The sequence below is a fragment of the Sebastes fasciatus genome, chromosome 6 (genome assembly GCF_043250625.1).
Source record: "Sebastes fasciatus isolate fSebFas1 chromosome 6, fSebFas1.pri, whole genome shotgun sequence".
Taxonomy (NCBI): Eukaryota; Metazoa; Chordata; class Actinopteri; order Perciformes; family Sebastidae; genus Sebastes; species Sebastes fasciatus.
The window spans coordinates 3,781,004-3,795,269 of record NC_133800.1 but is presented as its reverse complement, the minus strand read 5'-3'; the positions used below and the strand labels follow the sequence as shown (position 1 = coordinate 3,795,269).

The 14,266-nt window shown below is 39.6% G+C and overlaps 1 protein-coding gene across 2 annotated transcripts; it reads left to right on the top strand.

Annotated features, from left to right (window-relative positions):
* The first annotated feature begins 5,348 nt into the window (after positions 1 to 5,348).
* LOC141768811 (uncharacterized) lies at positions 5,349 to 12,335 on the top strand. 2 transcript variants are annotated; one of them, XM_074637185.1, is made up of 2 exons: positions 5,349 to 5,620; positions 9,597 to 12,335. In XM_074637185.1, the coding sequence occupies exon 2, from the start codon at positions 9,615 to 9,617 to the stop codon at positions 10,287 to 10,289; it is 675 nt and encodes a 224-aa protein (XP_074493286.1). In that variant the 5' UTR covers positions 5,349 to 5,620; positions 9,597 to 9,614; the 3' UTR covers positions 10,290 to 12,335. The 2 variants fall into 2 exon arrangements, with proteins under 2 accessions (XP_074493286.1, XP_074493287.1); XM_074637186.1 differs by lacking the exon at positions 5,349 to 5,620 and adding an exon at positions 7,000 to 7,447.
* Positions 12,336 to 14,266: the final 1,931 nt, after the last annotated feature.

Below are 14,266 nucleotides of genomic sequence, written 5' to 3'. Positions count from 1 at the left end.
CCAATATAGTACAGAAGTTAGTGTCTAATAATACAACACTCACGAAACCGGATGAAATTTCACAGTCCTTTGCTGAATTTTATAAATCCCTATACAAAAACACGGACACCTGCACAGACGACAAAGAATTGGCGCAATTTTTAAGGGACATTAAATTAAGAGAGTTATCTGAGCCTATGGCAAAAGAGTTAGATGAACCAATCAATGAATGGGAAATACAGCAGGTAATCTCTACATTGAAAAACAATAAAAGCCCTGGGCCAGATGGGTACATAAATGAATTTTATAAAATGTTTAAAGAGGAAGTATCACCTTTACTGTTAAAAGCTTATCACCATGCGTTACAATCTGGTACTATGGCCCCCTCTTGGAGGGACGCAACAATAGTAGTTATACATAAAGAGGGCAAAGACTCGACCAAATGCCAATCATATAGGCCCATATCGCTACTCAACACAGACCTGCGGATATTAACTGCTATTCTTTCAAAACGTGTCAATAAAATTATCACGAAAATTATTCATCCGGATCAAACCGGGTTCATTACCGGAAGATATTATGGAGACAATATTAGAAGGTTACTAAATCTAATGACACATCCAAAAGTAAAAGAAGACGAAGCAATGATATTATCCCTCGACGCCCAGAAGGCATTCGATCGAGTGTCCTGGCAATACTTATTTCAAACATTGAGACGATTCCAATTTGGCCCCAATTTCATTAAGTGGATACAAACAATATATTCCAATCCGCAGGCTACTGTTAAAGTGAATGGGTTTTTATCAGACCGATTTGTCCTAGAGCGCGGCTGCAGACAGGGTTGCCCTCTTTCGCCCCTTCTGTTTGATATTAGTATTGAACCTTTGGCACAGCTTATCAGGGATAACGATAACATAAAAGGACTGACAATAAATGGAGAACAGCATAAATTATCACTGTACGCAGATGATGTGCTTTTATATTTAGCGGAACCTGCAACAACAATCCCACACTTAAAGGATCTCATCTCCGTATATGGGTACTTTTCGGGTTATAAAGTTAATGTGGATAAAACAATGGCTATGGATATAAGTGGTGGAATTTCACAATCTGTGAAACTCCAGAGTGGTTTCAGATGGCCTAAAGATGGCATCAAATACCTCGGCATCCAAATACCCCCATCATTAAGAAATTTATTCGATGCAAATTACAAAAGTTTGATTGATAATGTTGGTAAGGATTTGGACCGATGGGCAACGCTCCCCCTATCTTTTTTAGGCCGAATTGAGAGTGTACGAATGAATGTGCTGCCTAAGCTTCTCTATCCATTTCAGATGTTGCCTATTGATATTCCTAAACCCACATTTGATAAATTGGACAGGTTAATTTCAAAATTCATATGGCAAGGAAAGCGGCCAAGAATCAGACTAAAAACATTGCAGCTATCTAAACAAAAGGGAGGGCTCAAACTTCCAAACCTAAGATATTACTTCTGGGCTGCACAGTTAAAACCTTTGACAATATGGACCCAGGATTGTACACATACACGTTGGCTTAACATAGAAAAAAGCCTTTGTGCGCGGCCCCTACAGATCTTGCCTTTCTTAGATGTCCCCTTACGAGAAACTCAAATGGGCGAATGGACTAAAGTCACACTAACAATCTGGAGAAAAATCAAACTAGCATTTGGATTGCCCAAAGCAATTTCAGCATTAACCAATATTGGATTCATAAAAGATTTTGTTCCCTCCAGTTTAGATACAGGATTTAGAAAATGGTCAGAACAGGGACTCGTTAACCTACACCAACTCCTGAAGGATGGCAGACTTAAGTCATTCCAGCAGTTGAGAGAGGAATTTAAACTTCCCAATACCGATTTTTTCCGATATCTACAATTAAGGGACTTCCTAACGAAACACAAGGAATGGGATAAATTTCTGGTGCCCACTCCAATTGAAGAGTTCCTGATGAAATTACAAACAGGAAATGAGGATAAGAAAATTATAGGCCATTTTTACCAAATATTTTTAGGCATGAATTTGAACAATACGCTTCAAATAAAAGGTAGATGGGAAATTGAAATGAATACAGACATACCACAGGACATATGGGAAGAAATATGCACCGAAGCACATCTAGTGACCAACTCTAATAGCTGGAGGGAATTCAAATGGAAAGTAATTTCAAGATTCTTTCGTACACCAGAAATAGTGGCTAAAATGGGCCCTAAACACTCGAATAAATGTTGGAGAAATTGTGGTACACATATTGGCAACCATAATCACATATTTTGGACATGCCCCAAATTAAAAACATTTTGGGAAGAGGTATTTCGGGCACTCGAAGATGTATTCGACCAAAATTTCACCAAAGATCCAAAAATGGCACTGCTGGGAGCAATACCAGAAGGCATTGATGGAAGAGCCAAAAAATATCTCTTACAAATATTGCTTACAGCAGCAATTAAATGTATCACAATTATGTGGTTAAAACCTGAGCCCCCAACATACAATTTATGGATCGAGAAGGTATGGGAAATCTACCACATGGAACAAATAACCTATTCCCTAAGACTCCAAAAAGACACATTTGTTAAAAGGTGGAGCCCTGCCATGATTGTACTAGTGCGGTGATCTGAGTGTTCTTGTATATCCTGGATCATGCTTGTGTCTTTGTCTTCCTGACCCAGGTCACCTCTCTGGGCACGTGCACGCATTTATACAGCACACACCCATACAACACACTCCCCCTCCCTTACCTCCGACCCCTTACCACAGTTATCATTATTTAAATTTATTTATTTATTTATTTGACTTTACTCTATTTTTATTATTTGGATTGTCTTTTTTGTGTTCTCTCTCTCCCCCTTGTTTTAAGCTGTAAGATTTTGTGTTAAAACTATGAGACAGCTATCAAATTGAAAATACAGTGGTATAGAATGTTATTATGATTGTGTAAGTTGCTGTAACTGCAATAAAAATTAAGTTAAAAAAAAAAAAAAACAGGAGCGCAATTATTTTGAATAGAATTTTGCATATCATTAAGAATTAAAGATGAATGTCTTTAAAGATAAAGATGAATTTGGACTTGATCTCAGGTTGGATTGATAAAACTAGATTACAGTTGGGCTTGAGTATGCCATTTTATGATTTGAGCATATTTTTTATGCTAAATGCAGTACCTGTGAGGGTTTCTGGCCAATATTTGTCATCTTTTTGTGTTGTTAATTGATTTCCAATAATAAATATATACATACATTTGCATAAAGCAGCATATTTGCCCACTCCCATGTTGATAAGAGTATTAAATACTTGACAAATCTCCCTTTGAGGTGCACTTTGAACAGATACAAAATGTGTGATTAATTTGGGATTAATCGCGATTAACTATGGACAATCATGCAATTAATCGCAATTAAATATTTTAATCGACTACCTTTGCAAAGGTGCACCAAGACCAAAAAGGTTAGAATTAACTTTCAGTAGGCTCATTTTCTCAAAGACTTCTATACAATCAGACTTCTTTTTGCAACCAGAGGAGTCGCCCCCTGCTGGCTGTTAGAAAGAATGCAAGTTTAAGGCACTTCACTTTTCAGACCCCGGAGTTGCAAACTGGTATGAACCTGGAAATGAGCATGATGAGTCCCCTTTATTTACAAGTATTACTGGGAACACTAAGAAAAATGCAGATGAATATTTAAAGGGACTCTATGTAAGAATTTTTAACAGCGACACCTTTGGCCATTAAGTCAACAAAAGTCAGCGTGCTGTTGCTCATGCTTGTGCTCGCTCTCAATAGACATGAACGGGCATCACTCAAAACAGTGAGGCGACACACGTCAGCTAAAAGCACAATATCACTCTATATTTCAGCTGCTTGGCAGTAATGTTAGCTGACCAGACCAAGGTCTCTCCATGAATCAATGCTGATCCTAGTGTTGGCTTTTCCTGCCTCAGCCTCCCGACCATGGCCGGAGGGAACAGGGGAGACTCCGGAGTTTTGGTCGGAGACGATAACGTTTCTCTCTGCGGAGCCCCGTCACTTCACAAGACACTGGAAACCTCTTTTGGTCTGGAGGAGCTGCAGCAGTTATTTTATTCACTAGATATTCTCAGAGCTACTAACTCTTCTGCAGTGTGTAGTGTGCACGCATGCACGTGAGAGGTGGAGCAAGATATAGAGTGAGAACGAGCGCGGTGTGTGAGTGAAGGCAAGCAGGCAGAGCAGCATTGACTCCGGCCCTGGAGACCAGGGTTACGGTCTCCCCTGTGTCTACTGGCCTCGGTCAGGGGGCTGGAGCAGGGTTAGTTGACACTGTTTTGCAAGACGAGCTTCACTAGATATAACTTTGCGGTTTTGGTGATTCCGTGTAGTTTGTGTTGGAACAGCTTTGCCACACGCGAGCTCGCATGGGACACCGACCCGCAATGATTTATAAGAGTGTAAGTGTAAGAAGTTACAAACAGTACCTTTAATATCCAGGAATTGACATCATAGACACGACCGCTGACTATCCCTGTAACAATTTGGCCACAATTTATCACATTGACCATACAGGGTCCAGCCATAAACTATAGGTTTCATTGTAAGGGTAAGATAATCGCCTGATGCAGGCTCCAGATTTATCGTACAGACATGAACAAGAAAGCCAATAAGTGTATTTCCCAAACTGTCAAACTATTCCTTATTTGGCTTTTATGGCTTCATTCCATTCAGGTGTATCAGTTATATAATTATACGACAGTCACTTTACTGACGTCATTGTGTTCTTGTCACATATTCTTTTGAACCTAAAAAGACCATAATAGCTGAGAAAGAATTTGAATTGAAAGATTTCTGCGGAGTTGTAGGAGGACTTTATGCTCCTATAGGTTTCATGAGCACTTTGTCAGCTTGCATGTCTACCGGTTGACTATAGGCTAATGCAGACATCATCCCCACCGGGAACGTAGACTTTTCAATATTTGATCCCCTCTGTTATTCCTGTTTGCAGCTTTCATGTGTGTGAAGGTCTGTCCTCCTGTATTATTTATTGGAACACATTCAGTGCATGGGACTGAATGTGAAGCCATGCATCCCTGCACAACCGCAACATTTCATAAAGGAAGCACGGGAAGGACTCGTGTTAATTAGTGAGCTTTGGAGATATATAATATATTTTGTTACTTTCGGACAGAGCCAGGCTAGCCGTTTCCCTCTGTTTCCAGCATTTGTGCTAAGCTAAGCTAACTGGCTGCTGGCATTCCTTCTTGTTTAATGAGAACAGTTGTTCCCAAAAGTGAATATTATTTCATGTTGTGTTCTGATTGTTTCCAGGTGAAAATATGTGAATTTGAAGATCACTGGTTCAGCGGAAGCCCAAATAATAAGGGGTGGGGGGGAGCAAATAGCAGTGGTGTGATTGCAATCATTGGAGCATCCCGTGACTGCCTCCCTGCACACACTGTGAGCAGTTGTAGTTTACCAGATGAGGGGAGGGCGTGTGTGAAGAGTCTCTGTTTATAGACATCCAGACGGAGGAGAAATCTGTTTCAGCAGCTGTACTACAGATCAGAGGGACACATGCTGGGTCATCCCGCCTCTGCCATGTGATTTTCATTACAGCAACTTGGGGAAGAGTTCAACTGTGGAAAGGCTTAAGGTAAAAGCATTTTTTTAATCAAATATTTGATTCTGAGTGGATGTTTTATGATTTCTTTATGTATGATTCTGTATTTATTCTTGTTATATCACTGTGATTGATATATGTGGCTTCGTGGTCTAGTTAGTGTATTGGACACAAATGTACTGTCACCCTACAAAAGGAAGTTGTAAATGAAATGCTTCAACTCGTGGTTGGCAATGAAGCTATTTAGGCGTATGCTAAGGTGAATTTTGGGTCTTTGGTTAATTCAACATTATTGTTTAATTGTCCTACCAGTATAAGTCCCCTCTGCCACAGTTCAACCTTCACTGCTGAGACAAAAACAGCCGCCAACCAAGTGCAAACTAAAGCAGTAATGCAGTGAGTGTGTTTAAATCAGATCTATTTTTCATCTATTGTTGCTCAGCCGCCACCACAAGGAGTGGAGCACGCCGACTCCCGCTTGAACATGTACATGTACGCTGTTATTATTCATTTATAGAGTCCCGATTCTGTCATGCATATGAGTCAGTCAAGTGTAAGAGGGTCACTCTGTTAAGCTCCTGTACGGAGTGGATTGGTTTAGCACGTATGAGACATAAAGTGGAAAACGCTTCACTTGAAGACGTCTTTTAGTCTATTTAGTGTAAATATCTCATTTGGTTCAACATAATTTGTCTGTTCTTCTTTAAAGGTCCCATATTGTTCTTATTTCAGGTTAATACTTGTATTTTGTGTTTTTTCTAGAACATGTTTACATGCTGTAATGTTGAAAAAAATTTTTATTTTCCTCATACTGTCTGCCTGAATATACCTGTATTCACCCTCTGTCTGAAACGCTCCATTTTAGTGCATTTCAACGGAATTGCTAGGCAAAAGCTTGGGTCCACGTTTACTTCCTGTCAGCTGATGTTATTTACATACACTGCAACAGGAAATAAATTGGGACACATTTAGAATATTTACGTTTAAAACCATGTAATGGTTTAAATATTGTATATTTGTGACATCACAAATGGACAGAAATCCTAACGGCTTGTTTCAAATGCCAAATTTCTGAATACGGGCTGTGTGTATTTCTCTATATATTGAGAATTTTGATAGCAGTATTTATGAAGAACTTAAACCTGCTTTATAATATAAAAGACATGAACATCTCACTTTTTACAATATGGGACCTTTAAATTGTGGATCACAAAACCTATTTAAACTTTTCAGAAATACTATCTGCTACTGTAGTTTTGGCTGATTGTATAGATTATATGTACTTTTAACACACCTGCCATTCTGCCTCACAGTGATGCATTCATCACTTCATCTGTGTGTTTTCTGTATGGAGAAGGGGAGTGTGTGTGTTGTAGAGAAATGAAACACACACACCCACGCGCACACACACTCCTTCCTCGGTTAGAGCACTTTAGAGGAGTTCATCTGTCTCCTTTCTTCAAAGAACTGATCCTCGGGGAATCTAAGATATTTTTTGCTTCTTTTAAAAGTACCGGCTTCATTTATTTATTCAGAGAGGCCAATACTAAATGACAGCTTGTTCTCTCTTACTGTTGTTCATAAAGTCCACTGCACTTACTATTACCCGCCCCAGTTGCTGTGTTAGTGAAAGATGGGACTAATATTAATGCTGTAACTGCACAATAGTACCACGTACACAATGGGTGGAATGGTGTGGATAAAATTCACAGTGTATGTTATTTGTAATGATGCACGAACAGGTGAAAAGAAAAAAGACGGAAGTAGAGTTCCAGTGGAAACAATGCCGAGGAGCACTGAAGCTGTTCTGGAAGTTCATGATGGCCCAACACTTTACTAAGACACTTAGTAATATGTTGGGTAAGTGATGGGCTTCAATTATCCCAATATCCTATATCCTGATATGATCATTTTTCATAAAATTCGATTGAGAAATCTGTTTTCAGCCAAACTAGCATGGTTTTATGGGTGGCAATGTCAACCAGTTGGTCGGTCGATCCACCACTTTGGTCCAGACTAAAAAAATATCTCAACAACTGTCAAAAGGATTCCTATGGAATTTGGTACAGCCACTCGTGGTTTCCAGAGGATAAATCGTACTGACTTTGGTGATCCCTTGACTTTTTGTCTAGTCCCACCATGAGGTTCACATTTGTGGTTTTGAGTGACATGTCTTGACAAATGAGGATAGATTGCACCTGAAATTTGGCGCAGACGTTCATGTTACCCTGAGGATAAATTGCAATAACTTTGGTCATCCCTTAAAGGTCACATATTATGCTAATTTTCAGTTTCATTCTTGTATATTATGTTTTGACTAAAACATGTTTACATGCTGTAATGTTAAAAAAAAAACTTATTTTCCTCATACTGTCTGCCTGAATATGCCTGTATTTACCCTCTATCAGAAACGCTCCGTTTTAGCACATTTCAACGGAATGCAACAGAATTGCGTTGCTAGGCAACAGTTCTGGTCCATGTTTACTTCCTGTCAGCTGATGTCATTCACATACACTGCAACAGGAAATAAACTGGGACACATTTAGAATGTTTACATTTAAAACTGTAAAATGGTCTAAATATTGTAGATTTGTGACATCACAAATGAACAGAAATCCTGACGGCTTGTCTCAAAGGCACAGTTTCTGAATACGGATGGCGTGTATTTCTCCATGGATTGAGCTTTTTGATACTTTCACAGTATTTATATGTATTATTATATATATATATATATATTTATATATATTTATATTATATTATATATATATATTTAGAATATAACATACGTGAAAATCTCCCTTTTTACAATATGGGACCTTTGAAGACCAGTGTGTAGAATTTAGGGGGATCTATTGGCAGAAATTGAATATAATATTCATAGCTATGTTTTCGTTAATCACCTGAAACCAAGAATTGTGTTTTCGTTAGCTTAGAATGAGCCCTTCATATCTACATAGGGTGCGGGTCCTCTTCACAGTGTCCGCCATGTTTCTACAGTAGCCCAGAACAGACAAACCAAACACTGGCTCTAGAGAGAGACTTTCGCGTTTTTTTACATTTAAGTGGCAGTTGAATTTGCTGGCGCGAATGCACCTAAGGACTGCCGTAGGTTCTTCTACACGCTTGGAGAGGGAGGGGTGAGGGGGCCTATTCAGTTGGTTGCAACCTCACCGCTAGATGCCAATAATCCTACACACTGGTCATTTAACTTTTTTTTATCTTGCACCACCATCAGGTATACATTTTCATTTTACAATACATGGCCATGGTAAACACTATCTGCTAAACATCAGCATGTTAGCATGCTAATGTTAGTTAAACAGCCCACCTGACATATCAAGGTACTTCATCTGTGTCGTCTGCTTATATTTAACTTCTGGACAAATGAATGGTAGATCATTAATACAAATACTAAATAAGAGAGGGACTAAAATTGAAACTTGGGGTGCACCTATAGAACATTCTAAAAATGATGGTTTTTCCTTTAACTTGTGTAGTGTTGTTTATTGTTCAAATATGATGCCAACCAATCAGTAGTATTTCCTGATACATTGAGTTGATGATTTAGATAACAAATGCCTTCTTTAAATCTATAAATATGGCTCCTACCATCTATTGTTGCATCAACAGTGCCAGGTGTCCCACATAGTTTGTTAGTATCAAATTGAGAACAGCACAAAAGAAGTAACAGTAAATAAAATAGTATATATTCAGTCGTTATTTCCATTATTTTATACTATTCTGATACTATTTTACAGAGTAATAATTGTACGTTAAGGATTGACAGGTAGAGACAGTCTGTCATTTTGTTTAATTTTTCATTTCTTTTCTGTAATTTTCTTTTGTTTAACTCAATGTCTGCTTAGTAGCTTTCTCTGGAGCTTTCAACCATATCTTATGGTCTTCGTGACTGATAAAGCTGACTAGTAAATAGATTTTGAGTTAAGTTTTTCTCAAACTACTACTTCCAAGATCAAGAATTAACTTACAATTTTCTGTTTTGTCTCAGTGCTGCAAGCGAAAATACATGAAGAAGCAAGGAAAAGGCAACACTGCTGCCAGCATCCCCCTGTCATCCCCACCAGGGAGCAGCAGTGTGCAGGTCTACCATGACTACCAGAGTGTGGCTTTTAAGATGCCTCCTGGGAATGGTCACGCTATAGAAAATGGCTCTCACACCAGGAGAGACCAGGTCACCGGCCGAGATGGTACAGGCAAGATGTCCTCTGTTCCAGACCTCATCTCTAACAGCCAGGACCAGAGGTATGGCATGAAATACGAGAGTGGTCAAAGGAACACGTGGATGATGGATTCGAGCAGCCAGGCCTATTCGGGGCCAGAGGACAACTCCACAGACCCGCATGAGACCCTGACAGAGACTTCCACTCTGACCTTTGTGGATGTCCACACCCTGGAGGGATCGGAAGAGAACCACAGCCTCCATGGGATGGGGATGGTTTACCTCAAAGAGTTTGTGCTGATAGATGATGATGACGATGGAGACATGTCGCTGAGAGAGAAAACGGTGACAGACTTATCCATCATGGATGGAAAAGCTGCTGACCTGGTGTGTGGGAGGCTGTTGTCCACCTCCAGTGGTTCACCGTGTGAGGAGGAATCTCCGGCTCCTGCAGCACCTCCACCTGAGGAAGTTGAGACTGCACATGAAAAGAAACGCTGCTGTTACTGCACTCTTTTATGACCAACCAGGACTCTACAGCAGTTCCTGTGTCCAAGATCAGGACTGTGAAGCTGTCCCAGACCACTCTGTTCTGATCACTCTGGCAAAACACTGGGTTTATATGTGTTCCTGTTGAAGTGCAGAGCACATGTATATGGTGAGATAATGATAATGTGGTGTGATTTTGTTTTCTGAATTTTTCTTTTACTGAAATTTTCTGGCATTGATTTTACAGAGCCATTATTGAACATTAAAGCTTCAGTAGGCAGTATATTTTTGGCATCATTGGGCTAAAATTCCATAATAACCTTTCAGCATATTGTAATTCAAGTGTTCTGAGAGATAACTAGACTTCTGCTCCTCCTCATGGCTCTGTTTTCAGGCTTTAGAAAATCTAGCCCGTGACGGGAGACTTTGACCAATCACAGGTCATTTCATTGAGAGAGCGTTCCTATTGGCTGTGCTCCGGTCATGTGACTGGAACTTGGTGGCGGCGTCACAAACTTTCTCATTTAACAGCTAAACCGGGCACTACAAGATGATTCTGACAACATTTGAGGCAAGAAATAAGCATTAACATAACAGAATATTGATTCATATTTGCGTATTTCATATCAGCGCTGCCTAGTTTGACCGTTTGGTCAGAGTTCGCGAGTGATTGACAGCCGGTTCTCATAGACGGCAGCTGGACAGCAGACCTGAACAGATCAGCTCTTACTGCTTGTTTTCCTCTGGTCTGTGAAATCTTGCAGATGCCGTTAGGAGCACAGGAGGACACCGGAGGACACAGAGGGACATGATTTTTTTCAGGTTACCTGTTTCATGTACTACTGTCACAATATACATAATATACATTTTATAAAAATAACCTTTTTTAATCATATTTGCTACAATCTCGCCTACTTCAGCTTTAAAAACGTTCAAACTTATTTTTATTTATCTCAAATGTGAGCCACTAATGTGTTTTTGTAACACTCCTTGTTTACGGAATTATGAAATGTATGTTGAGAGGCGGAATGCTTCCTATTTGATTTACATACATCAGACCGGCACATACGGGTACTTTGCAACAAAAAAACAAGGCCGCGCCCGCTTTTTGTCGATAGAAAACTGAAGATCCCAAAGACTTCAATGCAATTTGTTCACATGTCTAATAATTATTTTGTGACCTTGCCTGAACCTGAGCGTTTGTGATACCTTAATAAATTCAGGTTGATCGTCGCCATGTCCCTTCTGTCTTCCCCTGTCCAACACAGTGGCCGGATATTGTTTATCCAGTCATCTCTATATCTGATTGAATTACGTTAGATCAGTGTTGTCTGTAAATAACCAGCCTGTTAATAGTCAACTGTTTGATCTATAGGCTGAGATTTAGTTGGCTGGCAATGCTGGTCACTGTCACCAGCATCATTTAGCAATTTACCACACTGACAGTGAATATTCACATATCGTATGTGCTTCAAATTTCAGTGTGAAAGCCTTGGTTAACCTGCGACACAACAGTTCTTTGTCATTTTTCATTTTGTCTCCTGTGACAGTTTCTTTTGCCCAAACGGGAGCACAGCCTCGGCGATGCCGTAACGCTGGTGGTCTATAGCTTGGAGCCATAAAGCCCCTCTATTATATCTTTTTCAGGACAAGGCAGAGGAACAAATCGGAGATTGTCATTTTGGGATTTATTGTCGGTGCAACCAGTTGGTTGCACCACACAGCAGATCTTCAGCATAGCGTTATTACTATTACCGGTTTGTTTTAAAGTAGCTGTTTGGAGACATGTTTCAACTTTTTCTCTTTACAGCATTACCGTCTACGAGGGACGTGGGATCGTTTTCCCCCAAAATTATGATGTATTGCCGGTCTGATGTATTGAAAGAATTTGATCATGTCGGTTAAGATAATCATTTTGAAATTTAACAAAGATATCTATGAAGTCTATTATACAATTTTGATACTAAAAAAAATGCATGTTCCTGTAATATTTGATCTGAATGACAGACTTTGTGATAACTACGCAGGTCTGCAAAGATCAGGTGCTAACAACAAATAAAGATATCTCCAATGACCAAATTGTGTGTCTAGTTGTGTCTTTATGTACACAGTTTGTTTGGCCGTGTTATGTGGGATAACCACAACGGCACTTCAAAATGAAATAGCACCATCTAAGAATGATTAGATCAATATGCCAAGGTGTTATTCAATGAGTGGACCCAGCTATCTTTGTTCAGGTTGCACTGGATCCTGCACTTAAAGAAGTCTTTGGCCTCTAGTAGTGCTATGGAGCAATGTTTTTACAAGTGGGTCCCCATTTGGCATCATGCATGTGTATGTGGACGGCTGGACACACGTGCAGTCCACTGCCCTCCACTCGGCCCTCACACATCTTGAAAATAACACCTACATCAGAATGGTGTTGGTTGTTCAGCAGTAGAGTGAATGTTGAGCTGAAATCATTGGAGCTCCCGAGGGCTGTGTGCTTACGGCAAGCCATTTTAACCTTTAATAGCTAGACAGGCTATTCATTAGAGATATCTGCAAAATCATTTTGCCTAGTCAAAACTCTAATTTTAGATATCCTTAATTCTATTTTGACTAGTACAATTCAAACTACTTTTGCCATTCATGTGTATGGGGTTTGTCATTATGGATATTCACAATTCAGTTGCGGATATCCGTAATTCACATTGCGGATATCCGCAAATTAATTATGACTAGTCGTAATTTCAGTTTCAGAAATCTAAAATTTAATTCTGACTTGTCATAATTCCGGTTCAAGATATCTTTAATTCTCCTCAATTGAAGATATCTACACTGTCCTTGTTAGATATCTCAAAATAAATTTTGACTATAGTCAGAATGACGTTGTAGATATCTCAAACTGGAGTTACGGTTATTCAAAATGTAATTACAGATATCTAAAATTAGAGTTTTGACTAGGGGAAATGATGTTGCAGATATCTGTGACTGTTATTTTGGATAGTCAGAATGACGTTATAGATATCTTGAATCCTATCTAAGAATTCTGACTAGTCAAAATGCAATTGTGGATATCTCTAATGTTAATTCCGGATAGTCAAGCGTATAGCTGTTAAATGTAAAAACGGCGTGTACGTTGTACACCCACGACTGCAACCCACGACGTGGAGAGAACTCTGTTGTGAAGACTTCATATCGGCAGGAAGTCAACAGACTTGCAGAATGGTGCTCAGAAAACAACCTACTATTCAACGTCAGGAGCTGATTGTTGGTTTTAAGGCACACCCCCCGTCTATATCAGTGGAGCTGAGGTGGAGCAAGTGACCAGTTTCAGGTTCCAGGGAATCAGCATCACAGAGAACCTGACATGGTCATCTTACAGCTCCACCCTGGTTAAAGCTTCAGTAGGCAGTATATTTTTGGTATCATTGGGCAAAAATTCCATAATAACTTTTCAGCATATTGTAATTCAAGTGTTCTGAGAGAAAACTAGACTTCTGCTCCTCCTCATGGCTCTGTTTCAGGCTTTAGAACATCTAGCCCGCGACCGGAGACTTTGACCAATCACAGGTCATTTCATTTATAGAGCGTTCCTATTGGCTGTGCTCCGGTCATGTGAACGGAACTTGGTGGCGGCATCACAAACTTGATCATTTTACAGCTAAACCGTGCACTACAAGATGATTCGGAGAACATTTGAGGCAAGAAATAAGCATTAACATAACAGAATATTGATTCATATTCGTAGCGACCGTTTTATAAAAATAACTTTTTAAATCATATTTGCTACTTCAGCTTTAAGAAAGCTAAGAAACAGCCCTATTTCTTAAAGAAACTTAAGAAGGCAAAATCCGCAAAGTTCTTGTCAACTTTTACAGAGGAAGCAGGGTGGGGGTTTCTGAAACAACTTCACCTACTTCCAAGGTGCACGGAGAAGGGAAAAAGTCTGAAGAGGTCAAAACTCCAGCAACGCTTGTAGTACTGTATATAGAACAATTTTATTGTGAGACCAACGTGTTGAGGCT

Coding starts and splice junctions, on each gene's coding strand:
- LOC141768811 (XM_074637185.1), top strand. CDS start 9,615: ATGAAGAAGCAAGGAAAAGGCAACACTGCTGCCAGCATCCCCCTGTCA.